Source organism: Mesoplodon mirus (genome assembly GCF_964341445.2).
Source record: "Mesoplodon mirus genome assembly, chromosome: 9".
Lineage (NCBI taxonomy): Eukaryota > Metazoa > Chordata > Mammalia > Artiodactyla > Ziphiidae > Mesoplodon > Mesoplodon mirus.
Window position 1 is genome coordinate 104060735 of NC_138985.1, and position 26388 is coordinate 104087122.

At 57.6% G+C, this 26388-nt stretch overlaps 2 protein-coding genes across 4 annotated transcripts; one reads left to right on the plus strand and one right to left on the minus strand.

Annotated features, from left to right (window-relative positions):
* The first annotated feature begins 777 nt into the window (after window positions 1-777).
* On the plus strand, window positions 778-10677 carry ZYX (zyxin). Of its 2 annotated transcripts, none has more exons than XM_082632692.1 (10): window positions 778-866; window positions 1727-1940; window positions 2424-2623; window positions 2765-2857; window positions 2973-3491; window positions 7710-7830; window positions 7973-8142; window positions 8288-8466; window positions 9378-9498; window positions 10082-10677. In XM_082632692.1, exons 2-10 carry the CDS (start codon window positions 1739-1741, stop codon window positions 10184-10186), a joined length of 1710 nt encoding a protein of 569 aa, XP_082488818.1. In that variant the 5' UTR covers window positions 778-866; window positions 1727-1738; the 3' UTR covers window positions 10187-10677. The 2 variants fall into 2 exon arrangements, with proteins under 2 accessions (XP_082488818.1, XP_082488817.1); XM_082632691.1 differs by lacking the exon at window positions 778-866 and adding an exon at window positions 1478-1596.
* Window positions 10678-10876: 199 nt separating this feature from the next.
* Window positions 10877-25957, minus strand: EPHA1 (EPH receptor A1). Of its 2 annotated transcripts, none has more exons than XM_082632626.1 (18): window positions 25813-25957; window positions 24711-24778; window positions 20218-20499; window positions 18816-19224; window positions 18197-18352; window positions 17529-17873; window positions 17277-17404; window positions 16883-17033; window positions 16313-16409; window positions 16013-16080; window positions 15081-15206; window positions 14031-14216; window positions 13812-13873; window positions 13486-13692; window positions 13145-13294; window positions 12689-12882; window positions 11187-11321; window positions 10877-11103 (listed from the first exon to the last, which is right to left on the minus strand). In XM_082632626.1, the coding sequence occupies exons 1-18, from the start codon at window positions 25892-25894 to the stop codon at window positions 11025-11027; spliced, it is 2925 nt and encodes a 974-aa protein (XP_082488752.1). In that variant the 5' UTR covers window positions 25895-25957; the 3' UTR covers window positions 10877-11024. The 2 variants fall into 2 exon arrangements, with proteins under 2 accessions (XP_082488752.1, XP_082488751.1); XM_082632625.1 differs by having other exon boundaries at window positions 11187-11342.
* Window positions 25958-26388: the final 431 nt, after the last annotated feature.

Here is a 26388-nt window from a genome sequence, read left to right on the forward strand (position 1 = left end):
GTACCCAGGGTTGCTTCACCTGACACCAGGGTGGAGAGGAATGAGCTCTGACATCAGAGCCCTCAAAGAGACCCAGTTCTAGTCTAGATCCTGCAGCTTACTGGGCATGACCCTGGGCCCATCTCTTAAGTTCCCAGCCTGTTTTCTCATGGTAAATCTAAGGGGTGAGTCTGGACAATCTCTAAAGCGTAGCGCAGATGCTGGTTGACCGTAGGATGTAGCCAATTTGGAAGGCCAGGGACTGGAAATACTGAGTAGAGTGTGCACGAGGGGACTGCCTTAGATGGCAGTGAAGTCTGGCAGTACAGAGTGAGAGAAAAGGAAGCGTCTGAGGGTGATACGCTGGACTTACAAGCCAAAAGGCCATGTGAATCCATAGTTTGTAGGTAGTGAGTGTGGAATAATTCAGGAGGCAATTTGGTAAGTTTCCATGTTCAATTAAAACAAAGACAAGAGAAAGAAAGAACGAACCCAGGTTTGTCCCTTTCCTGTGACCTAGGGCACAAGAAGGCTGAGGAATCCGGTCGGACCAATGGGGGGCTCCACCGAGCGCAGTCTCCGAATCCCCCGAGGGCCGCCCGGCCGCGCACCGCCTCCTCGAGGGGTGGGTCATGGTGGGCGAAAAAGAACCGGCGCAGACTTGCAGCCAGCGCCCACGTCCGTTCTCCCCGGCCCCAAGCGCGCTGGCCGCTCTCGCCTCCGCTCCGCCCCGCCCTCCCACCTCCATTGCCTGGCCCCACCCGCCGCGACTCTCCCTCCTGCAATGTTTAACCGATCCGCAGGCGGGTCGCGGGTGATGCGAATTCCTCGAAGCCTTAAGTAGCTGCCCAGGATTTGAAGTTAGGATCCCCCAAAGGATCCTTGAGGTTCGTGCTCACACCGCCCACTCCTGCCCCAGGGCACAGAGGGCCTAGGGGGCCGTAGGCGGGGAGGACGCCCCCCACTCACCATCCCCGTCCACCTAGGAGCCCAGTTCCATCCCAGTCCCTCCTGTCTGGGCTGACCCGGAGGGGATTTGGGGCGCAGGGCTGGCGGCTGGCTGGGAAGGCGGAGGAGCCACTGGAGGTGGCGGAGGCAGGTAACTGCAGGCCCGGAGAGGAGGGGGCTGGGCCGGGGCGGAGGCGCCACCGGGCTGCTTGGGCACCTCTGGGGCCCCCGCCCGACCTCCGCCGGCGTAGCCCGGAGTGGGGACCGTGAGTCAGATCTCGGGCACCCGCCGGAGTGTGGAGGGGGTCAAGTCAGGAAATGACATCAGAGGCCTGTGTTTGGGGAGGGCGGTCCGTGCCCGGCCGGGGCGGCAGGGGCGGGGGGAGCGGGGGCGGGAGGACCTTGCTGAAGCCTCCGGCCGCGGGGCAGGATCAGGGCCCCTTCCTGGGGGAGTTTCCTGCCCCGTCCGCCCTCCCTGCCTCTCCCCGCCCCCTCCCCGGGCCGCTCCTTGTATGGTCTCGGCGCCGCTCTCTCCCCGCCCTCTCCCTCCCTCCCTCTTCCCGCGTCCCTCCCCGCCGGGCTGGAGGCAGCTCGGGACCGGGACGCAGAGTCCGCGGACCCGGCTGCGAGGCGGCCACCCGAGACGCGGCGCGCACGCTCCGGCCCGCGGTGAGGCGCGGGGAGCCGCTCCGCGGCCGCCCACGGGGTCGGGGGTCGGGGGCGCAGAGGGGAGCTGGGCCGACGAGGGGGTCCTCTGCCCGGCTCGGCGCTGCGTAACCCGGCCACCCACCCCCCGCAGCACGGCCTGGCCATGGCGGCCCCCCGCCCGCCTCGCGCGATCTCCGTCTCGGCTCCAGTTTTTTACGCCCCGCAGAAGAAGTTCGGCCCGGTGGTGGCCCCAAAGCCCAAAGTGAATCCTTTCCGGCCCGGGGACAGCGAGCCTCCCTCGGCCGCTGGGGCCCAACGCGCACAGATGGGCCGCGTGGGCGAGATTCCCCCGCCGCCCCCGGAAGGTATGTGGCCGAGCTTGGGGGCTGGACCTCGGCGGGCGCCGGCCTGGGGGGAGTGGTTTCAGGAATTTGGGGATGTCTGGAGAGGTCGCAGCGGAGGGGGCTGGGCGCAGCCACCGAGTCCCGAGCAGATGTTCTTACCTCATCGTGGAGCTCATGGCTGGTGGCCAGGGCTCCTGGGACTGTTCCAGGTCTCCCGCCTGGGGGTGGGAGGCGGGAATGTGGGGCACCAATCTTCCCCTCTGGGTCCGTTTTCCGTAGTGTAATGGGAGATGTACCACTCCTCGGCTGAGCCCCGGCCTTTCCTGACCCAGTGCTCCCAGGGCGTCCTGCGCCCAGCCCCCCACCCCGTTGACTTCCCGTACGCTCTAGGACCCTCCAGAGAGCTATTGGGTTAGGGATTAGAGCTGCTGCTTCAAGGAAGGGAACTTGAAGGAAGCGTAGAGGGGTCCCTGCTGACTGCCCTCTCTCTCCTTCCAACACCAGACTTTCCCTTACCGCCTCCTCCCGTGCTTGGGGAGGCCGACGACGCCGAGGGCGCTCTGGGAGGTGCCTTCCCCCCTCCCCCTCCCCCGATCGAGGAACCGTTTCCCCCTGCGCCTTTGGAGGAGGAGATCTTCCCTTCCCCACCGCCTCCGCTAGTGGAGGAGGGAGGGCCTGAGGCCCCCATACAGCTCCCACCACAGGTATGGAGGCCTGGGAGAGGCAGCTACAGTGGACACCCCAAGGAAAGGTCCTCTCCGCTGACCTCCCCGCATCTCTGCCCTCATGGGGGGTGGGGTGGCAGTGGAGAACTGGGATGGGTGCTCTGACCCCTGACCCTCTAGCCCAGGGAGAAGGTGAGCAGTATTGATCTGGAGATCGACTCTCTGTCTTCGTTGCTGGATGACATGACCAAGAATGATCCCTTCAAAGCCCGGGTAAGGGGCAGGAGAGTAGGAAAGGCAGGGCAGGGAGGAAGGGCGTGGGAATGGAGTTATGGAGGGCAGTAGCCTCTCTAAGGCACTTCTCTCTCCCCTCTGCCTTCCCTTGCAGGTGTCATCTGGATATGTACTCCCACCGGTCACCACTCCATTCATTTCCAAGTCCAGTTCTAAGCCTGCAGCTGGGGGCACAGCACCCCTGCCTCCCTGGAAGTCCCCTGCTAGCTCCCAGCCTCTGTCGCAGGCTCAGCCTCAGAGCCAGACACAATTCCACGTGCAGTCCCAGCCCCAGGCCCAGGCCCAGCCTCAGGTCCAGCTCCATGTCCAGCCCCAGCCCCAGCCTGTGCCTTTGGCTAACACCCAGCCCCGAGGTCCCCCTGCCCCATCTCCAGCCCCTAAGTTTTCTCCAGTGACTCCCAAGTTTACTCCTGTGGCTTCCAAGTTCAGCCCTGGAGCTCCAGGTGGACCCGGGTCACAGCCCACTCAGAAGTTGGGGCCCCCTGAAGCTCCCTCTTCCACTGGCACAGGCTCCCCTCAGCCCCCCAGCTTCACCTATGCTCAGCAGAAGGAGAAGCCCCAAGTGCAGGAGAAGCAGCACCCAGTGCCCCCACCGGCTCAAAACCAAAACCAGGTGAGGGAGGGTGGGAAGACCAGGCTGACACCAGGGGGCTGGGGGCAGGGCTAAGTCAGGAGTCCGAGAATGAGGAGGAAGGTGGTCCTGGAAAGTGGGGTGGGCGTGGGGTGGTGGGATAGTTTTCAGCCTCTGGGGTTGGAATGGTGGGACAATGGCAAGAGAAAGCACTTCTGGGGGAGAGCCTGGCAGGGTCTGGGGCTGGGTGGGGCCCGACTGGGAGTCGGGGGGGGCGGGGGGGTGGGGGAGAGCACACAGGCTCTGAGTTAGGAGGAGGATTTGGTTGACCTTCCCTTGAGCCCTGCCCCAGAAAGTTAAAGAGGAAGGATGAGATCATCACCAGTCCAACTTCAGATCTTCCCCCTTCTTGGAGTCTTGAGTTAATCTCTGCTCCTCTGAGCGCTTTCACTGCTCAAGGGCCCATCTGGTGATAAGAGTCACTGGTAAACACTGGCTGAGCCAGCCAGCTTCTGCTCAGTGCCAGGCACTGTGCTCTGTACTCGGGAGGGAAGAGATCGCAAAAAGGTTGAGCCCGAGGGCGTCAGTGGACCTGGAATAGAATTGTGGCTCACAAGACCCCAGGCAAGTTAGGTGAACTTTGAGCCTCAGTTCACTATCCATCCTTACAATGGTTGGGAAGATTAAGTGAGCTAAAGTGTGGAAGATTAAGTGAGCTAAAGTGTGGAAAGTGCTGTGGGTCTGTATCCAGCACATGAACGCCCAAAGCAGAACAGTTATCATTCCTGCCTGGCCATTCATGCCTTCCAGTGCAGGAGACTGATCTTCTGGGTTGAAGGGACCCTGCCAGTCACCTATCTAGTCCAACCAGCCACGGAGTTAACTGACAGCATGGATGTCTGTGTGTGTACAGGCACAGGGTAGGAAGAGATGCCAAGTGCCAATGAGTTTTGCAGAATCCTATGTTACAGGAACTCCAAACAGGGAGTCAACGTTGAGTCTGGGAAGTTAGGGAAAGGCGGCATGGTGCTCGTGTGCCTTGAAGGATAGTGGGAATTAAGAATCCAGAGAGGAGAGGGACGAGCATTCGGGTGGGAACAGCATGAGCAAAACTCAAGGGCACAGATACACCAGGGGTGTCTGGAGGATAGAAAGTGGAAGGTCCCTGTGGGGAAATTATAGAGCCATGCTTAGAGAGGTGGGAGGGCGCATAGTGGGAAGGAAATGAAATAGCGCACCCAGGGAGCCTGTGGGTCCTGGAGAGGCAGTAATGATTTTTGAGGTGGTGTGTGCCTGGGTGGGGAGGTCTGGTGACAGCCGTGCTTTTGGAAGCTTTTGGGAAAGTTTTTCCAGCCGAGGTGTGGACTAGACGCAGGAGGTCAGCGACGTGTGGGGATTCCCTCCCGGGCAACAGTAACATTAGTGGAAATGAAAAATAAGGTCTGGAGAGGAGAGCTTTTACAGAGGAAGAGCCTCCAGGCTCAGTAACTGACACAGTTGCGAGAGGAGGGAGAGGGGTTAAAAAAATAAAATAAAAAAAGCCCTGGTGTGTTGGAGAATGATAGTGTTGCTGACAAAATAGAGAAGTCCAGAAGGGGAAATGGTGTGGACCGGAAGAGGCGGGTCCAGCTGTCAGCCTGTTGAGCAACAGGTTCCAGGAGGACCTTCTTTCAGCTGCAACTGTCATTCAGTTAGAAACGGGGGATGGGTGGCAGGAGAGGGCCTGGGCTTGAGGTGCGCCTATGTGCAGTGGTTGTATGTGGTGATACTGAAGCCCCGGGGACACTTACACAGGAGGGGCCGGGTCCCTGGGAAGAACCTTGGACCAGGGGGAAGAATGGCAGGAGGAGAGTCACAGATCAGGTGGCATCTCAGCGAAGAGTGATGTCCGAGGGGCTCTTCAGTGGGGGTCGGAGGAGGATGAGGACTGAAATGAGGCCAGAGATTGGATGACTCGGAAGCTATGTCCTGTGGTGGGGACACAGTTGAGCAGTGAGTGGATGGTGAGAAAAGGCAGTTGCCAGAGTGGCCTGTTTTCAGAGGTTGGCAGGAAGAGGAAGGCTGTGTGTGTGTGTGTGTGTGTGCGTGTGCGTGTGCGTGTGTGTGTGTGTCTCTGACATTAGGGGAGGAGGGCTCAGGTATGGGTGGGAACCAGGGGGAAGAAGCCCGCGGAAGAGGGGTTCTGCCTGAGAGCGGGGAGGAGAGCGCTGCTGGTGACCGCCCCGCCCCCAGGGCTTTCCCAGCCCAGAGACCCTGGACAGTGTGGCCGCAGGTGTGGCCGCAGTCTTGCGTGGAGAGGGAGCTCGAGCGGGCCAGCTCCCAGCTCCTCAGTCACGTAGGAGGTGAGGTCATCCGTGAGAGCCAGGGCGCGACGACGCAGTTGGGGCCTGGAGGAGATGGAAGGGTTTGGAACAGCTGCTGTGGGGAAGGCGACTGGGAACCCACGGGAGCCAAATACCAGGCAGCCGAGCTGAGGCTGGAGGGCCGGGAGGGCGCTGCCGTGTTTGGTGAACTCCCTCTGCAGCATTCAGGGATCTCTCCACCTACTTTCTGCAGTTGGGAGGCAGAAGCAGGAAGCGGGTGGTGGCGTGACCCAGGGTTGAGATTGGATCAGATAAGCTGAAGGTGGCAGGAGTGGCCATGAGAGCCTTGTAGGAGTCGATGGTCGAGGGGCTGGGCTTCAGGGGAGGCAAGCCAGAATGGCTGGATGCAGAAGGCACGTGGAGAGGGTTGGGAGTCAGAGAAACCAAAGCCTTTCTGAGCAGGTTCGTTCAGTACGTGTGGATGGGAAAAGGGGGAGGGGGTGATGGTTGGGAGGTCAAGCCCAGGGTCTTGGAGGCAGAGACCAATAAATCTCAGGTCCAGGCTGTCCCGTGGTGGAAGGTGCCTGAGCTGGAGGGATGTTTGGAGCTGTTGGAGTTGCAGAGGTCTGAGTGCCATGCCTGTTGAAGCTGGGACATCGGTGCTCGCAGGCAGAGAGGGAAAACAGTGGCTGGATTGAGTGTGTCGTGGGGGAGCGTGGGTACCCAAGGAGGGCTGATGTCTGAATAGTTCATACTAAAGAATGGAAGAGGCATTTAAGTGGCACCAGAGACAAAGGGCTGGCTGTGTCCTCTTTGTCTGTCCCCGAGATGCCAGGAAGGGATGACTGGGAGAGGAAAAGGTGACGCTTACATAGAAGAGGGGGCTTACAGGGGGACTTACACAGTCAGTTACGGGCAGGAGGTAGCAGGAGTCTGTGGGGAAAATGGCTGAGAGCTGGAGCATCAATGGATCTGTGCTTCCCCGGGAGGATGCAGCTCTGGATGCAGACAGGTGTGAAGGTGGTAGAGCCAGGGCTGAGGGGAAGGTGGCCACGGGAGGAGGGAGCGGGGAGGCTTTGAGTTCCGGGTGGTAGGCGGGTGAAGGCATGGGCAGGTAGAGCATTCAGTATCGGGGGCCTCGGTCCCGGGTGGACTTAGTAACGGAGACCCACCCAGCATTCCCATGGCACCGTGTCCTGGAAATGCTGCTACAGGCCAGACAGCCCCTGCAGCGCCTCCTCCCGGGAGATCTCAGGGTTCCTGGCACTGCCCCCCTAACCTCACCCCCACCCCCAGTCTCCAGCTGTCTCAGGATCCCCTAACAGGAGGGCTGGGCTGGCCTAGAGAGTGGCCCTTCTCTGAGGCCTACTGGGAAGGGACCGGGGTCAGGTGGTCCAGGAACCCCCTCTAAGGAGGGACCCCAGGACCTCTTCGTGGGAGCTGGGGGCTGGGCTCCTGCCGACAGCCCTGGGGTTTAACCTGCCTCCCGCCTGTGTTGTATCCTCACGCTGACAGGGGCTGCTGGGCAGCCGGCGGGACGGGTAGGTGTGTGCGCGCGCGTGGGTGCACACGCCGTCGCGTGCCGGTCTCTTCACGGGGGCCGTGTCCCAGCATGCTCTGTGGAGTTGACGCGTGGCCTGGTGTGTTCAGTGCTTCGGTGACCTGCGCTGCTGTGTGCGTGGCCTCCGTCCGCTCAGTCCTTCTGGCCTGCCTGTGACCGCCCAGGGGCTCCGGGCAAAGCAGGGGGAAGTGTCGTCCCCTTCCCCTTCCCTGTGTGGTGCTGGGCCTCGGGGGGTGGGCGGGGAGGATGAGCAGCCTTTTGGGTCCAGCCAACTTGAGTATCTGGGAAACGGGAGGGGAGTTAGTCCTTTTTGGAAGAAAGTGGGGGAGCCCTCTGGGGCGGGTTCTTGGAGGGCGTGACCCTTCAGAGAGTGTGAGGAAAGTGTTGGGGTTGCAGGTGCGCTCCTCGGGGGCCCCAGGAACCTTGACCCTGAAAGAGGTAGAGGAGCTGGAGCAGCTGACACAGCAGCTGATGCAGGACATGGAGCATCCTCAGAGGCAGAACGTGACGGCCAGCGGTGAGCCCCCGCCCGCCCACAGGGACGTCTCCGTTCCCGTGCTTCCCGCTGTCTGTGGTTCCACTCCCTGCCCAGGCCAGCTCAGCCCCTGCAAGCTTCACGCCCTTCGTTCCATTCACTTCCATCTCTGCGGCTTCCCCAGAGTCCTGTGGTCGGTGTCACCAGCCCCTGGCACGTGCTCAACCCGCGGTGCGCGCTCTGGGGCAGCTGTTCCACATCGCCTGCTTTACCTGCCATCAGTGTGAGCAGCGGCTGCAGGGACAGCAGTTCTACAGCCTGGAGGGGGCGCCGTACTGTGAGGGCTGCTATACTGTGAGTCAGGGTCGGGCTGGGGACACCCGGGGCTCAGCCCGGGGTGGGGGTGTGGTGGGCGGGGGGCGAGCGGGGGGCAGACGTGCCCTGGCAGCTGGCCCGTGGGTGCCAGCTCCCTGCCAACCTCCTGCCGCTGACTCCTCAGGACACCCTGGAGAAGTGCAACGCCTGTGGGCAGCCCATCACTGACCGCATGCTGAGGGCCACAGGCAAGGCCTACCACCCACAGTGCTTCACCTGTGTGGTCTGCGCCTGCCCCCTTGAGGGCACCGCCTTCATCGTGGACCCGGCCAACCGGCCCCACTGCGTCCCCGACTACCACAGGTGAGGACCCTCCACCCCCCCGCCGGGCTCTTCTCTGGGCGCCAGCTCCCATATTTCTGGGAGCCAGGCTGCCCCCTGACCCCAAGACAACTCCAAACCCCTGGACTTGCTTTCTGTCCCCACATCCTGTCTGTAGACAGCAGAGACCAGTTCTTATGGACTGAGCTGTCCAGCGGCCTTTGGCCTGGATAGCAAGTCTTGCTGCTGGCTTGTCCCTTTCCCCCGGCCCATGGCTCTCTTTATTTTGGGTGTGGTCTTGCATTCAGCACTGAGTGCTGGAGTGACTTCATCTCACACACAGGCTGGATTCTAAAAGTTCCTTTGGAGATCAGCTGTTTGGAACTCGGGTTTCCCCTTAGAAACAGTGTTTACAAGGTGGCTACTTGCTCAGGCCACTGGCAGAATCCCATGATGCAGCTAAGGGCGGGAGCAGGGGCGCTGCAGACTCGGATTCCCACCTCTGAGTGTGTGGGAGGCGTACGTTTCAGGGCTCCACCTTGGGTGGCCAGAACGTCCCACCCCTCTGTGACCCTCAGCAGTTGGGCAGAGGCAGCCACGTGGTGCGGGGTAGGCGGGGGGCAGGGTTCCAGGTATGGGGTCCCAGGTATGGGGTCCTCTGGGGGTGCTTTCTGCAGGAGCTGCAGGGTGGGTATGGCAGGGGGTAAGGACCTGGTGGCAGAGGTTCCTGGAGCTGATGGTGCTTCGGGAGGGTGACGGGAGAGGTGGGCGGTTCCCCTGATAAGGGCCAGTTACGGTGGCCAGTCTTAGGCCTTTCTGTTGAGCCTCTTCCACCTAGAGATGTGAGGCAAGGCGGGCAAAGAAGTGTGCCATCTCATTTCCCTGCGCTCTTGGGGGCAGCGCCGGTGCCCCTCGCCCCCATTCTGACTCGCACCCGGCTCTCTGCCCCGCAGGCAGTATGCCCCCAGGTGCTCCGTCTGCACAGAGCCCATCATGCCCGAGCCTGGCCGAGAGGAGACCGTGCGTGTGGTCGCTCTGGACAAGAACTTCCATATGAAGTGCTACAAGTGTGAGGTCGGCCATCGCTCCGGCCCCCTGGGGATGGGAGGTGGTGGGACGCTGCTCACCAGCTGAGCGATGGACAGTGCCGGGCCCTGGAGGGAATCAGTGCTGCAGTTTTGAGAGTGGACAGTGGCGGCATCCACGCCCGCCCAGCAGAGATGCTTCCCCGTCACTCCAGGACAGCGGGGTGTGGGTCCTCTGTGAGGTCACTGAGTTTCCGATAGACCAAGAAAGGGGACTGGCCGATGGGAGGGAAGCGTGTTGTTTTGTTTTGGTAGGGCTGGGGGTCTCAGTGAGGTTAAAGCAGAGTCAGAATAGAGGTGAGACAGGTGGGAGAGGCCGCACATCCTTTATTGGGGTGGGCGCCTCGGAAGCGGCTCTACCCACTGTCCGTCCTCCTGGGGAGGGTCCTAGGGGACAACAGTGAAAGTGTGGTGATGGAGGCGGGGATAGGAATGGAGGTGGCTGTGATTTGGGGGACACAGACAACGAGGGCCTGGCTGAGCCATGAAGCATCTGGCCTTCCTAATTTAAAGAGGGGAGGTGGGGTGCTTAGGGGGCCTCCCCGCCAGTGTGCTCTTTTTCCTTCTCCCAGGACTGTGGGAAGCCACTGTCCATTGAGGCGGACGACAACGGCTGCTTCCCCTTGGATGGCCACGTGCTCTGCCGGAAATGCCACACCGCCAGAGCCCAGACCTGAGCGAGGACTGGCACCCTTCTTGACTGCAAATCCATTCCCCATTAGCCGACCACCCACAATGAGAACACCTCCCCCCTTCACCCTCCCCACAGTTAGTTTTTGATGTCGAGCCCCTCCCTCCATACCAGACCCCACCCCAGTATCCCTTGTGCCCTGATTCAGGGCCCCACCCAACATGGCCTAGGGCTGCAGAGTCCCAGCCCTGGGGTCCAGTCCTCCCCGATCCTGCAGGGACCACCCACCATCGTCTAGGTTCCCCACCTGAGGGGGCACCAGACTGAGCGCTGCTGCTTTCACTGCTGCACCAATGCCCTCGGCCCTCGGCCCTCGGCCCTCGGCCCTCGAGCAGCCTCTTTATTCTGCTTGCTGAGGGCCGGGAAACGCCCTGACCTGCTGGGAGGCTGGGCTGGGCTCACCAGCCTGGACGTTCCCACCCACCCCTGTGCTGCCAGGTTGTGGCTACAGCTACAAATAAAAGATGTTTTCCAGAATTCTTAGTAGTTGACTCTTTTGTGCCTACAGCCCTTGAGGGTGAGATGGAGGAGAGAGAGGGATAGAAACCCTGGGGTAAAGTTGAAAATTCAGTTTCTGTTTATTAACAAAAATATATATGTATATGTATATAATATATATTAAACCCTCCCCCAACTCCCACAAGTATCTTTTTACTTTTACCCCCCCCCCCCCCCCGCCTTTTTAAAACAATAGGCCTCCTGGCTCCAGAGGCAGTTCCTCAGGGAAGGGTGGACAGGAGCAGCACCGAAGTCCTACGTCTGGCAGGTCAAGGGACCATGGTCCCATGCTTGCTCCCTGAGGACAGGGTGGGTGAGGGGAAGGCTCAGTCCTTGAACCCCTGAATACTGCAAAGAATGCGCTTCTGGTGTGCCGGCAGTGTGATCCCCATCTGCGCCAGGTCCCTGTGGGCAAGGAGAGGGAATCGGTGAGTCTTGGGCCTCAGACCCCAGCAGCCCTCCCCTGCCCGGGCCCCCAGGGTCCTCACTCAGCCGTCAGATCCAGCACACACTCCATGGTGTCCAGCCCGGCGGAGTGGAAGTGCAGGATGTAGCGTTTCATTCGGATGGACTCCAGCCATTCAGCCACGCTCCGGTAGGGGATCCCGTCCGAGCCACTCAAGCTGGGCAAGCGAAGGGTCACCCTGTGGGACATGGGCTACCTCAGTCACACACGGGGATGCAGGGCTTTCCTGAAACGGGGGCTCTGCCTCTGTGCATCTGCAGGCAGCATTCAAGTTGGATGTCTGAGTACAGAGATTATCTAGACTTTGTGGATTAGCCCGGCCATTGTCAGTGAACCCATTTCCTGGCCGGTTTCCTGGCAACAGCACCGGGCAGGCTGACAATCCTGCTGCACTGACAGACCCGGGGCAAGCGGCAGCCTTGGAGGTCCAAACGGAAGGTACCACCAGCCCATCTGCACTGCAGTGGCCAGCTTTGGGCAACTGATGGGGGCCAGTAAAGACATGAAGTATCAACTATCCCAGCTGAGAGGAAGCAGGAAGACGAGGTGAGCAGAGGCCCTGGAAGGCCAGTGTGGTCTCGGCTTTTTTCAGGGTGGCCCCCCGAGTTCTGGGAGCAGCCCCCTGCTTGCCACCTCCAACCTTGGCTGTTATTCTTGCACTCTGACACCCACAATACAATGAGTGTTCCTGTCCTAAAGCCAGCCAGAGCCAAAAACCATTAGTAAAGTAAATCTGCTGGGGGAAAAATATCCAACATTCCAGAAAGATTAGCACATGCGGTCTCCAGTGTATAAGGGAGTTGTGCTCCAAAAGATAGTTTCAAAAGTTGGAACTTGGAGCACATTTTCTCCCAGAACAAGGTTATATATGGTGGTTTGATACAGAGGCCAGCACGCCAGGGCTGGTTTACCCGATAAAGCATTTGAAGCCTTGCCCGTCTCTCCCATCTTACCCCCTGCAAACAGTTGATTCTCCATATTCTGGCAATGTTTTTGGTAAAATGCAATGATCATGTCCCTCCCGTGGACAGTTTTAAAAAATTGGTCAGTAGTTCTCTAGGCTCAGGATAAAGTCCAAACTTCTCTGCACCCTGCACTATTTGCAATTGGCATGCCCTCAGCTCCCCAACCCTTGCTGGCTGCAGGATCTGGGCGCCTTCCCAGAATTCCACAAGGTTGCCCCTCTCAGTCACGACACGCATCCCCCGTCTGGCTCTTGTTGGTTTCTCTGTCTTCCCCACCCCATTCTAAAGTGACCGAGCTCCCTGGAGCAGTTATCAGGTTGGCAGCTGCTTATATGTACTTTGCATCTTAGTGTGTTTGCTTCCTATCTTCCATCAAACCAGAGCCATCAAGGGCGAGACACCGCATCTCCTCCATCAGAGCGCTGTCTTCCCAAAGGTGCAGATTTGGGGCTGCCTCCTATGCCTGACTCTGTCGGGAGCTCCACAGGCCCAGCGCTTGCTGGATGTGGCCAAATGTCCATTTCCATTCTCCTAAATCTGCCCTCCCCAGGGTGGTTACCTGGGATCAAAGTTGGCAATGGTTCGCAGGGAGTGGGGGTTGGCATGCAGATTCTCCAGCTGTGCCTTCAGCTGGTGGAAGGGGGGCCGACGGGTACAGTCATAGGCCCAGCAGTTCTTCATGAGTTCATAGAGGCGGGCAGGGCAGTCCACGGGCGGGGGCAGCCGGTACCCATCCTCAATGCTCTTCATTACCTGAGCGAGGAAGAGGGTGAGAAGCTAACCCGGCAGGCCATGAGGAAGCTCTGTTCACACAAGATCGTTGCAGTGGAGCCTCTAGACCCCCTGACCAGGAAGGCTATAATCAAGACAACAGGGCGTGAGGTGAAGGGGACGAGAGTGGATAGGAATGCAGACAAACTGTGGGTCAGAAAGAAGAAATGAGGCTATTTGCAGGAAAGGGCCATGGAGGATTTGGGGCGGGGGGATGAGATGTGTGAGAAACACCTGGGCTCACCTCCTGATTGCTCATCTCCCCATAGGGCTTGTCTCCAAAGCTGAGCACCTCCCACATGACGATCCCAAAGCTCCACACGTCGCTGGCCGTGGTGAAGATCCGGTGGGCAATGGCTTCGGGGGCCGTCCAACGGATGGGGATCTTTCCTCCCTAACAGGGCACGTGGGGTAGAGGGCTGATGTGTTTCAGGGCACAGAAGGGCAGGGGACGTTACTGTGTCCACATGAGCATGCATCGCGTACTCCGTACATACTGACTGTACGTACGTACGGCATGTAAGTGTGTGTGTGTGTGTGTGTGTGTGTGTGAGAATGTGTATGTGATAAGTACAAGGCTCTAACCTGGGTTTCATAGGTGCCATCAAAGTTGTCCAGGAGGCGGGTCAGGCCAAAGTCAGACACCTTGCAGCACAGGTTCTGACTCACCAAGATGTTCCTCGCGGCCAGGTCCCGGTGGACATAACTGTGGTCACTGAGGTAATTCATGCCAGATGCTATGCCCTGCAGCATGGCCACCAGCTGCCCAGGGACCAGCTGGTCCTCCTGCTCCTGCAGCAGGGAGTGGGAAAGTTAGAGGATGGGCTGGGTCTCCTCTTCCTGGACCCAGAGCCAATGCCCAGGGCTCCGTGGCTCATCCCCCTTCCAAGCTGGTCCTCCGCCCTCCTTACCCTCAGGAAGGCATCCAGGGCTCCATTCTGCATAAACTCCGTGATGATCATGATGGGCTTTCCTGAGACACAAAGCACACATCACACGGCAGCCTCCACCCTGTCTCCACCCAGAACCAGACTTCCTGCCTTTGACAGCGCATCTCCCTCCACTTCCAGTGGTCTCACCCCTCCTCTACCACTCCCTCCCTGCATGCCCTTGGGCACCACCCCTCGTACTCTTCGTGACAACGCCTTCCAGGTGCAGAATGTGCGGGTGGTTGAACTGGCCCATGATAGTTGCCTCTCGAAGGAAGTTCCACCACTGGCCATCGGGAGATGTGTCTTTCAAGGTCTTAATGGCCACAGTCTTGGCACCCTGGCTGGGGATTCTCAGGGACCCTCGATATACTTCCCCAAACTCTCCTGGGTGGAAAGAAAACAGGGTCATGGCCAGATGCATTGTCAGGCTCCCCAGGGGGACAGGCAGCGATATCTCCAGTCCTCCAGTTCCCTTTTCTTCTCTGGACCAGAGGATCAGAAACGTGGTGTACCTTCCTCCCTGAGACAAGGGCTTGGCTGTACTTCCCAGGGCCAGGGGCCGGGAGTCTGGAACAGGAGCGCAGCTTTGCAAACTGTTCGGCCCTGTCTCCCCAGTTAGCAGAGTTCTGATACTCAGGAGGTGCTGGGTGAGTGGGGGTCGTGCAGTGGGGCTGGGTTGTGTTCACGAAGGACAGGCTGGTCAGGGCCAGTACACAAGCAACCGGGGAGGCTGACCACGGCCGCCTCTCTTCCGCAAGCTCCCCCAGTCACTTGGCCACACAATCAGCCGAGACACTGCTGAGCTTTGTTCTCTGTTCAGATCCATTTTCCCTGGTGACCCAAGGGATCGGGGCAGCCCAAGGACACTGGGCCCCTGGTGGGGTGGAATGTGGGGCTAGGGAGCCTCTGAATCCGTCCCATGTTTGGGAACCATCTGAGAATAGCCTGAGCCTGGGCACAGCGACCCCTCTCCTGACAAAGATGATGTGTTTAACGCTCTTTATCAGAAATTCCAGAACCACAAAAGCAGATGGTGCAGGAGGCGGGAGCTGCTCCAGGACACCTGATAAGGGGGTTAAAACATGAACACAGTGGTTGCAGGACACGGGGTACAGCAGGGAGGAAACTCATCTGGGAACTCTTGGGCCAGAGGAGAGGCCGGCTGGGCTCCACGGGGAAGGGCCGGAAGGAAGGGGCCTGCTGGCCGCTCTGTGCTGCCACACGGACAGAGGGGACCACAGGGCTCACCTTCCCCTATGACGGTGTCCACAGCCAGCCAGGCCGGATTGAGCTCCTGGGTGAAGTCCAGGGCTCCCTGGGCAGGGTCCTCATATGCCTGGAGGTCCACGTAAGGCTTCAGCCACAGCTTGTCCTCTGTGGGGAGAACGGGGAGGGCTCAGCCCGACTCCAGGGCTCAGGAGTACTGGGGGGAGGGGGAGGGAGGGGCCGGCAGACCCCAGTGTTCATTCTTCTGTTCCCCGAGGAGTCCTGTCCTGGCTGAAGTGAAAGACAGTCTCTATCCTCAGCAACGACGTCTGCATAGCCCAGCCATTCCTCCTGCTGTCTACACGCAAAGCTCGTGTGTCCTCACCATCCAGGGCCCAGAGCAGGGGGCCGGAACCCAGACCCGAAAGCGTGTTCACGGCCTCATGTTACCCAATCGTCCCACGGCTCATTGACCCTAATTCCTTGCCTCCCTCCTCCCCGCTGCTCACCATACTCCTCTGGTCACTCACTGCTCGTTCACATTCCCAGACAAGCCTCGCTCCCGCTCTGTTACTTGGATGGCCCCTAGACTCCCCCTTTTGTGGGGCACCTAATGAGGTGACCAGCAGGAAGCCCACATGCCTGGGAGGGCTTCAGGGAGCCTGCGGGCAATCGCCCTCCCAGCCAGCCTCAGCCCACAGACCCAGCCAGGGAGCATGAGGATGGCTTGCCTGGAGCCCAGGTGTCGGTGCAGTGGCACCAACAGCTAACGGGCGATTGCACAGAGCCTCTGGGGGACTGTCAGTACGAAGTTAATTAACCGAAGTTAATTAAGTAGCAAAACACAAGAGCCCTGGGGACGAGAGAGCCCACCTGTGCCCCCAGAGTTGTCCTAGCAAATGTGGGTCCTTTGGTCCCGTCCCAGTGGTGCCTCCCAACACAGACGTGTGCACACACAGGTGCTCCTGGCTCACCTCTGTCCCCGTCAGCGACACGATCACGCTGCCTCTGCCGCCTCTGGTGCCGTCGCCGCTGAGCTTTCCTGTGAGGGTTGGGGACCAGGTTCTTCAGGGGCCCAGGACCACCTCCGGGGCCCAAACGTGCTGCAGCTGAGATTTCCCCAGACACAGCAGGGGGTGGGGAGCGGGTGGTGCGGGGACACTTTGGTACTAGGGGACGGGAGGGCTGTTGGGCTGCATCCAGGAGCTTCTGCCAGGGCAAAGGGACCCAGGGTGGTGGAAGCGGGGGTGGGGGACGGGGAGCAGGAACAGCACCTGGAACGGAAGACAAGCATTCCGAGAAGCAGAGCTACACCCAGCAGCAGCCCAAAGATGATGGCCACGATCTCTCCTCCAGTCACGACCCTGGAAGCTATAGGCAAGTGGGGTGAAGAAGTCTGGGGGTGCTCAGAGCCCACAGGGATGATGGAGGCTGGCAGGGCACACGGTGGGGGGGGGGCGGTCTCTCGGTGGCTTTGGGTGTGCATTCCCCAACCAGGGAGATGGGTGTGAGTGTGGGTGAGAGAGCCTGCGGAAAGGGCCCCACCCAGGGAGCACCAGCTTGCTCTGTCTGCCAATGGACACTAACCTGAGGGGTTAGGAGACTGGACAGGATGCTGGCTGGCGGCATACAGCATCAGAATGTGTGTCTAGGAGGAGGTGTGGTGTGACTCTGCACGGGGCTATCTGCCCAGGCAGCTTGTGTGTGTGTGTGTGTGTGTGTGTGTGTGTGTGTGTGTGTGTAGACGAGGAAGGAAGATCACTGACTGGAACAGGGTCTGAGAAACCTCAGGGGGATGACAGTCGCATGTGTGTTTGGGACAGGACACAGAGTAACCCACCCACCTGGTGGGCTGGTCCGAAACTCATGGTCAGGGGAGAAGGGGCCAGGGCCCAGAGGGGTCATCATCCGGACTCTGACGGTGTACGTGGTGTCTGGCTGCAGTTCAGTCAGCAAGACCCGGGGCTCTAGAACCATCTGGTACCGTTCTTCATCCTGTGGATGGGGACTCGTGTTACCTGGGCCGTGCCAAACCAGACCTGGTGGAGGAGAGGGGCAGTCCTGGGAGCACGCGAGAGAGTGGTTGCGGAGCGATCAGGGTAGGGCTCTTCAGAGGGCTCTGTCCTGAGAAGGCCACATGGTTCACGGCGGGCAGCTTTCTCCCATCCAGCGCCCCAGGCGAGCACCGCTGGGCTGTGCCCGGGCACGGACGGCGGGGGTGCTCCGCCGTGAGCTCACCTGGTGCAGCACGTGCAGCTCGTAGCTGAGGTTCCCCCTGGGGCTGCGAGGCTGGGACCCCGCCCAGGTCAGCTCCAGCTGCCAGGGCGCCTTCCTCACCAGCCTCAGGGACAAGCCTGACAGGGTCTCTGTGAGTCCAGAGGGAGGAAGTCACTTAAGAAGCCTCTCCTTGCTTCCTGCTCATCAATTTGTCCCTGGGGTCCTGTGCCCTCTGGTCTCCTCCAGGCCCTGCTGGCCCCGCAGACCCCTCACCTGCATGCCCCATGCTGATGCTGAGCGAGGCGCTGGCGGGCTTGGAGGCACCCAGCTCCGACACTCCGTTCTGGGCTTCAACGTTAAAGGTGTAGTTGGCGTCGGGCTCGAGACCATCCACGCGCACGGCGGCCGTGGTGAGCCCACTGGGCCCCGGGGAGAAGCGCACGCTTCCCCCGCAGGGCTGGCAGGGCTCCCCGTCCAGCGCTGCTTCCCGACACTGAGAACACCCCACGTCGTATCTGACATCCTCGCGTCCCCCCAGGTCTACTGGGGGCTCCCAGCGCAGGGAGAGCTGAGTCCCCGAAACAGAGAAGCTCAGGTTTCGGGGGACTGAGGGGGGGCCTGTGGGAGAAGACAGGCCATCAGTAGGAAGCAGCGTGGCCCTCACCGGAGCTGCTGGCCCCTAGCCTTCTCCCAACCCCGATCCTCCAAGTCGTCCGCGGCCTCTGCCCAGAGAGATTCGATTCCTAGCGGGGAAAAGGTAGCTTAACCACATCTCTGCGTTCCTCCAGGGAGAGCAGCGGTGCACGTTGGGGGCTTTAAGTGGCCGGCACCCTGGATGGTCCCCGACATCTGACAGGCTCTGGAAAGCTCGGACCCCAACACGGGTTTAGCCAAGGTCCTGCACCTCGTCACGGGCGGCCAGGCCCCGGCCCCGGACTCACGCGTGCACGCTGTGGCGGGGCCCTCCCCAGGGACGCGGTAGTGCCCGCTCTCGCAGGTGCACACGGTGGCCCCTTCAGACTCGGCTGTGCTGTGCTGGGGGCACTTGAGACAACTGGGCGTGTCCACATCAGCCCTGTAGGAGCCTTTCGGGCAGGCTGGAGAGAGAATGACACAGAGCCAAGGTTGTCCAGTGTTTTACTGGGAGAATCACACCCCTCCCACAAATCGCTTGCGCTGGGAACACCCCTGCGTGTGTCTCCCTAGGGCCTTGGGACACTCCGTTTAAAAATCACTGAGATGGGGTTTCCCTGGTGGCGCAGTGGTTGAGAGTCCGCCTGCCGATGCAGGGGACACGGGTTCGTGCCCCGGTCCAGGAAGATCCCACATGCCGCGGAGCGGCTGGGCCCGTGAGCCATGGCCGCTGAGCCTGCGCGTCCAGAGCCTGTGCTCCACAACGGGAGAGGCCACAACAATGAGAGGCCCGCGTACCGGGAAAAAAAAAAAAAAAAAAAAAAATCACTGAGATGGAGCGTCGGCTTCCTTCCTTCCCTTGGCACCCGGTAGACCCTCCCCCGAGTGGTCCCTCCAGGTTCTCACCACCTCTTCGAGTCTCCTTACCAAGGCAGCCCTCGACACCGCCACCACCGCCTTCCTCGTAGCCAGGCTCACATTGGCACCGCCCCACTGGCACCAACCACTGGCCGTCGGGGCTGCAGTGCATGCGGGGTGCACCCGAGGGGCCAGGGGTGACGTGGGCGTGGGGCAGGCAGGTCCCTGCCACTTCGGCCAACCCGCCTGGTCCAGGGAGAGTGTCGGGGAATTGGGCCAAGCCGTGCACAGTCTCAGGGCAGTGCTGGTAGAAGACCCGGACAGACACCAGGGCCACACAGGCACCCGGGTTGTGGAAAGCGAGGTAGAGGCCTCGGCGGGTCAGGTGGCCCAAGGAGCGGCGCTCCACGTTCAGTTTCACGGCTCCAGATGCAAGGTCTCGAATGGTGAAGCTCTGGTCTGCAGCCACTGTGGTTACCTGGGAAGAAGGCGTGGGGAAGAGGGAAAAATGGCAAAGTCGTGCTTCATTCCCACGTAATAGAAACGACTGTTTGCTTAATGCTTTGCAGTTTACACAGGCATAAACAGAGGGCTGATTACACGGGAGGTACTGAGCCAAGCATTTTTATGTGCATTACACTGTCGAGTCCGTGCAATAATCCTACAAGGTGGGAAGCATCACCTCCCTCATTTGACAGATGAAGAAACTAAGGCTAAGAGAAGTTGAAGACCTCGGACGAGACGATACAGCTACTACATGGTGGGGCTGGGATTGGAACCCAGCTGTGGGATGCTACAGCCCAGATAATTTCCACTATTCAAAGGTGTTCCCAACCTCAGGGCCAACGAGGTGATCAGTTATAAAATGCGTCATCATTCATTTATTACTAATAACAAACTTTACAACAGCTGTTCTTTGGAAAAAAATGAGAGTACATCCTATAATAATATGTTCCCTTCTCTTTTGCATTCCAGTATGTTTTCTTGAGTAGGAAAGAAAGGGAAGGGATTAAAAAGTAGCCTGCAGAGAACTGTCTTCCTACACAACTCTAGGGATACTCATGGGCGTGTGTCACACACAAATGTAGTGAGCATGGACGGAAAAAGTCCAAATACCTCTCCCCTGCCTCCACCATGCCATGCTCTCATCTCAGTGGATGCTTGTAAAAGCCTCTCAAACAGATGAGGCTGGCAGTCATACTATTAATAATAAAATATTATTATCACTACTTTAAGACAAGGAAACACAGCTCAGAGAGGTTAAGTGACACGCCCCGTGTCGGGACGCCGCTGAAAAGGTGCTCAAATCCAGACCTTCTGGTTTCTAGTCCCACATTCTTTCTACTACTCCACACCTACGCTCTCTTCCTGTTTCTGCCACCTTCTCTTTTTCTGAGCGGAACGGGGTCATGGAAGGGAGTGGGGCAAGGATCAGTGTCAGGGCTGAAATGGCCCTGAAGCGTTGAAGCACCTTCTGGAACAGGGGCCGCCGGAGCTGAATGCCCACATCCTGGTCGCTCTCCATGTACAGGAGGTTGAAGGTCTCTTTGCAGCCCAGAGGCCCAGCTTCCCCGGGGAAACTCTTGCAGTCCCGCACGGTGAACTGCAGCTCCACGTGGACACGCGAGGCCTCCTCCCCCCGGTAGATCCAATTGGAGCGAAGCCAGTGGTCAGTGTCTCTGCTTTCTTGCACTGGGCAGTCCTGGTACATGTACAGTGGTGTCCCGTTCAGTATCTGCTGCACCTCACTCCACTGCGAGAGGAAAACGAGCGTCAGCCTCCAAGCCATCATCACCTGTTCCCCAAATGCTCACTTTCTAGAATGGATGGCGAGGAAGCTGGTGTCAGAGCTGCCCAGGTTCACACTACTTGTCCTGCCCTCTCCCCACCCCCCGGCCCCAGGATCGTAGGTTAAATGTTTAGGGTCGGAGATTTATTTGGATATAGCATGAGCAAGACAACACCCCCTTGAGAACCTTGGCCAGCTCTGGACACTTCAATGAGCCCACTCCAACTGCAAGAGTATGAGCACCATTTTTACCATCAGCAGAGCTGTCAGGTACCCCAAAGGCAGATATTTGTAGCAAAAGCTCATGCACAAACACTTTCTGCCTATTTGTTCAGAGACGAGGAGACTGAATTTAACATTAAGGTCTCTGACCTTTGGAGGGTGAGAACAAGCATAAAACTCTTCTGTATGAGGGAATCTCACTCTCTACAAAATTCCTTCCAGTTACAGCCACTATCAAAATCAACAACGGAACGAGTTGGCTGGACCCCTAGATACCATCCAGACCAGACCCCTTAACTTTTCACATTTAATCTTAATAATAATAACGGCCAGCACTAATGCAGCGCTTACCATGGGCCAGTCACTATTCTAAGCACTTTCGATGAGGAAACTGAGTCACAGTGAGGTTAAAGGACATATGGCCCAAGGCACCGGCTATTAAGAGGAGGAGCTGGGAGGTGCGCCCAGACACTCTAAGTTCCAGAGTTTATGCTCTTAATCATTATGCCTGTATGTGCTTATTACAAAAAGTCAAAGAATAAAAACTTACATATAACAAGAAGTGAAAGTCCTCCCATCCATCCACCCATTCTTAACAACTTGGAGTAAAACTTTCCAGATCATTCTCAGTGCCTCTAGAGAAACCTTTGAATGTTTTTTTTCGTGTGCGTGTTTTTAACATAATTTTAAAAAATATACAAGCGTTATTCTATAACTTACTTTTTTTTTTTTTTTTTTTTTTTTTTGCGGTACGCGGGCCTCTCACTGTTGTGGCCTCTCCCGTTGCGGAGCACAGGCTCCAGATGCGCACGCTCAGCAGCCACTGCTCACGGGCCTAGCCGCTCTGCAGCATGTGGGATCTTCCTGGACTGGGGCACGAACCCGTGTCCCCTGCATCGGCAGGCAGACGCTCAACCACTGCGCCACCAGGGAAGCCCTACTTTTTTTTTTTTTAACGAATAAAAAGTCTTTGAAAGATGTCCACAAGAGTATATGGATCTACCTAATTTTTTTTAGCAATCCATAAAATAGTATCCCACTGTATGGGTGTACCATAACCTATTTAATCATTCATCTTTTGTTGGACATTTAAGTAACTTCTAGTGATTTTTTTACTTTTTAAGTAAACATGTACAGATTCCTGTAAGATTTCTGTAGACCTGCTGTATCAAAGGATAAATATAGTACAAATTTTATAAGAAGATACTGCCAAATTGTCCTCCACAAAGGCTTTATCAATTTACACTTTCACAATGCAGGAGGGCGCATCTTCTCAAAACCTCATCAACACTGGATATTAATGAGCTTTTTACTTTAGGCAATCTTATGGACAAAACAGCTTCTGGCCATTTTAATTTACCTTTCTTTGAGGAGGAGGTTGTGCATTTCTCTTTTGTTCATTGTCTACTTGTATTTTTATGCAGTTATGTATTTATAACTTTGCCTGATATTCTACTGCTATCTTCTGAGTGTTCATTTGGATGATTTTTTTTTAAATTATAGACATTAATCATTTGCTTGAAATGCATATTTCATATATTTTCTCCATCATACCATTTAATTTTGCAAATGATGTCTGTGATGTTGACATACTTTAAAAATTTTTACATAATACCATTTATCTTCTTTCCTTTTTGTGTTGTGTATTTTGCTTGGGAAGCTCTCCCATCCCAAACTTATAAAGATCTTCTATATTTCTCCTAACATTCTTTTAGGTTTGGTTTTTAGGTTTAGACTTTAATCTTCCTAGAATTAATTTTCTTGTATGTAGAGAGTGAAGATGTAACTTTACCTTCTTCCTTTTAAAAAAAAAATTATGGACACCAAATTGTCAGTTTTTTGACTAGTCTATACTTTCCACATTGATTTGCAATTCCAATGTTATCACATACTAAAATCTCAAATATGCGGGTTTGTTTGGGGACTTTCTATTCTGTTCCATTGACCTGAATATTCTCGTGCAATGCCAAATGTTTTAATTATAATTGATGTACTACTGTATGGTACCTTCTGATATCTGGTAGGACAAGTTTCCTATTTCATTATTCTTTTTTCAAAAGAATTCTCAGACATTCTTAAGTATATTCTCTGCCAGATGAATTTAAGAAGCTCTCAAATTCTATAAAATATTCCATTGATATTTTGGTTGCAACCCCCTTATTTTATAAAGAAGAGACTGAGGCCCATAGAAAGTTCACTTTCCCAAGGGTTTTCATTGCTACTCGCAGCTTTGGGAAAAGGCGAGAAAAAGCACCATTAACTAAAGTCTGGGGTGGCATGGGGGCAGGGCCAGAAGTATATGTTGCTGTGAGGCACGTATTTTTGTACTACGTTAGGGAGTTCAAAGATCAGACAAGGGGTGTCCAGGCTGCAATGACAGAAGGCACCTAGAGCCTGTTCTTAGGAAGCAGCTGTGACGGGGAAGCCAGAGTGGAAGGCTTGGGGTGGAGGTCAGGTGGAAAGGTGGTGGGGGGTTCATGCGCAGCTCATTAGCTAGACCACCAGGGCTGCAGCTGGACCAGGAGCAGCAGATGTTCCCAGCTATAACTCGCCTCCCCCAGTTCCAGCAGTGACAGATGGGGGAGAAGCAGCTGCCCAGGATCAGCAACAAGGATCCTTTCAATTATCACTCTGGCTGCTGGCTGCTACATGGGTACATTCTGGGGAGCGTGAATCTGAATGTGTGTGTGTGTGTGTGTGTGTGTGTGTGTGTGTGTGTGTGTGTGTATGTTTTGAAAAGATGGGGAGGGGTGGGGGGGACAAGGCAGACAGTGGGAATGTGACTGCTTCTGTCTCCTTGCCTTCCTAGTACAAAGCTGTTTAGCCTGAGCTGCAAAAGGGGCCTTGCTTCCACTCCAGCCCAATTAGGGAAGAGTTATTTGGGTGGGGTGGCAGGGGAGGCCTGTGGGAGCCAGCAGATGGACCTGCAGCCCTCACTGTGGAGTGATTGGCCGCTTTATGAGATGAGGTGCCTATCAGAGCTGGCCTAATCCAGGATTTTCTGAGCAGCCCCTCCTGTAGGATACATTATGGTTTAGTCTATTCATTCTAATTACAGGCCACTCCATGGGAGAGTCAAGAGTGGAGCCAGGGCCCTAGGACTCCAAGGGAAAGAAAGCAAGTAACCCCAACCCCAGAAATACAGGCTGGATTCCTCCTGGAGTAGGAAAGAGAAAAGGGAACACCCAGAGAACAGGGTCTGGGACCAGAGGGAAGAGGCCTGAGGCCAGAGTCCTGGAGGCTCCTGTGTTTCCAGGGCCAGCTCTGCTGAGTGACAGAAAGGTGCTCTATGGGACTCACAAGATCCTACCTCTGCTCACTGGGTCTTCGGAATATCCAAGGAGGGAAGGGGCTTGAAATGCATGGTGTGCCTGGGCTGGGGAAGGCGGAGGAGGTGTCAAGGGCTGAGGGACCTCTAATGGGGCAGCTTTTAACTCTGGGAGAGTCAAAGACCCTTTGAAGAATTTGATGAAAATTCTGGCTCTCTTCTCCATAAAAAAAAAAAAAAAGTCCACATACAGCTACACAACTTCGAATACTCTTTTATGGGGTTCCCAGACCCCCTGAAACCTGTCTATGCAACTCCATTGGGATGGACAGACCTCAGATTGAGGACACTCTTCTATGTTTGGGTCTCAGCTCTCAACCATCCCAGGGATGGTCCATTCTCTTCCCAGGAGGTGTCACTCTCATCTTCCCCCTCCCTCGCTGGGGCAGGGAGAGGAGCAGCCAGGCTTTGAATGGGTCCCCATGGGGTGAAGCCTGACACCCCCCCACACAAGGCTCCACACATTCAGGAGGCTCTGACTCACCTCCCCTCCCCTCCCCTCCCAGAGGAGACGCTTCCAGTTTTTCCTGCTCTTTTCTACGTTCCTCCACCCACCTCACCGCCCCATTTCACACTGGCCTTCAGCCTTGTGCCACCCTAGGTCCTTCCCTCCCCTGACACTTACCCCATCCTCTGGGGGATCCAGCAGCCAGCCCAGCTCTCCCTGTGCCTTGCTAGTATCCATCAGAGTGACTGAAGGTGGAGAGAAAGGGGGTCTGTCAGCTCTGGGGGAGAAGGCCCCCGCACACGTGCAACCCACATTCCTCTTCCTGGGTCCCCCAGCCCCAAGGCTTCAGCATCCTGTTAACAGCTGTGAGTTCCTGAGATTTAGGGGAGGAAACCGGCCCAGGAAGGAGGAGTGAAGGGGCTACGATGATTAGTCTGTCTTCCTCCCGGGTGTGAAGGGAGGAAAGCAGAGTGGGGCAAGGGTTGAAGGGCTGGACCTTTGACCAAAGTCAACGCAGGAAGCGTCAGGAAGAGCAGCCCCAGAGAGGACGGGCAGCCAGCCTCTCACTCCGCGGGGCTGGTGCAGCCTGGGGGACCCATCAGCTGCAGAACTGGAAGGGTGGATGGGCGAGAGAGGAGCTCAGCCTCTGGGGGTCATGAGTGGGCTGGGTGTGGACAGGGGACTTTGGAGGGGGGTCCTGGGTGCAGAGGCTCCCTCTCCCTGGCAAAGGGCCTGCCTTGCCCCTGATCGGCGGTGTGGACTGGGGGTAGAGACACAGCGGAGAGTCCAGGAAGCGGGGGTAGTAGGGTCAGAGAGCATGCAAGTGTCCACATGGAAGGCTTGACCCCTGCGTCCAGGAGCCCCTGCCTCCCGAGTCCTAACCCATCCCCCAGCGGGAGGTCCCTCTGTCCCCCAGCCTAAGTTGGCATAAAGCGACTTCCACTTCTGACTTCAGAGGGTTCAGATCTCTGGGTTGGGCGCCTGAGGCCGGGGCTCCCTGGGAATGAGGGGTCCCCACCATTGCTGGGGTAGGAGGTCTGGACGCTGCTTCCGCCAGAAACTCACTCCCCACCCCCAGGAGAAAACTGCTGGCCAGCAGGGGTGGGGGTGACTGACCCGGGAAAGCAGCTGTTTGGGGTTAAAGACCAAAGACTGGCCTGGCCAGTCGATCGCCTGGCAGCCGGGCAAAACAAGAGCGCTGGAGAGGGGCTCTTGGAGAGGGCCTCCTCAGGAATGCCGACTCCAGGAGGAGGGGGAGGGGCGGGGCGGGGGTCGGTACCTTCCATGGCGCGCGCCCCCGGGGGCAGCGGGGCGCAGAGAAGCAGCAGCAGCCCGAGCCCCAGGGGCCAGCGCCGCTCCATGGCGCGGGGCCGGAACCTGGGACCGAAGCCCGGACGGCTGGGCCTGGGTGCGAGGAGTGGGCGAGCCGGGCCGGCCGGGCAGGGGCGGGGGGCGGGGCCAGAGCCCGGGGCGGAGTCCAGGCCTCACCTGGATCACCTTCTTAAAGGGACAGTAGGGCAGGAAGGAAACTTGTAAAACAGGTAATAAACTTCAAAAAGCGGAGGCGTCTTGACCGGAATGAGACTGCGGGCGCCGCCTAGTGGGTGGGATTGGGAATTGACTCACCCAGTGCTAATTCTGACCCTAAACCCAACCCTGTCTTGATCCAGCCTTTCGCCTAATTCTGCCTCGAACTTGTATTCCTCCCTCTCCCTTTCTTCAGGGCCCAGCACTGTAATAGACACAGGGGAAGGCCGGGTAAGCGACACATCTTGATGTTCCCGTCGGGGAGGCTTGGATGACCATAATGCAAGGCGAGGTTGGTTGGCAGAGGAAGCAAGCCCAGCCGGGAGCA

What these genes read in the sequence shown, in the direction of transcription:
- ZYX (XM_082632692.1), top strand. Translation starts at nt 1,739, where the DNA reads ATGGCGGCCCCCCGCCCGCCTCGCGCGATCTCCGTCTCGGCTCCAGTT. An exon ending in CCATACAGCTCCCACCACAG is followed by an intron (nt 2,624 to 2,764) that starts GTATGGAGGCCT and finishes CTGACCCTCTAG; the next exon opens with CCCAGGGAGAAGGTGAGCAG. An exon ending in CGGCTCAAAACCAAAACCAG is followed by an intron (nt 3,492 to 7,709) that starts GTGAGGGAGGGT and finishes TTGGGGTTGCAG; the next exon opens with GTGCGCTCCTCGGGGGCCCC.
- EPHA1 (XM_082632625.1), bottom strand. Translation starts at nt 25,894, where the DNA reads ATGGAGCGGCGCTGGCCCCTGGGGCTCGGGCTGCTGCTGCTTCTCTGC. An exon ending in CATCAGCATGGGGCATGCAG is followed by an intron (nt 17,405 to 17,528) that starts GTGAGGGGTCTG and finishes CTGGACTCACAG; the next exon opens with AGACCCTGTCAGGCTTGTCC. An exon ending in AGCTGCACGTGCTGCACCAG is followed by an intron (nt 17,034 to 17,276) that starts GTGAGCTCACGG and finishes CCCCATCCACAG; the next exon opens with GATGAAGAACGGTACCAGAT.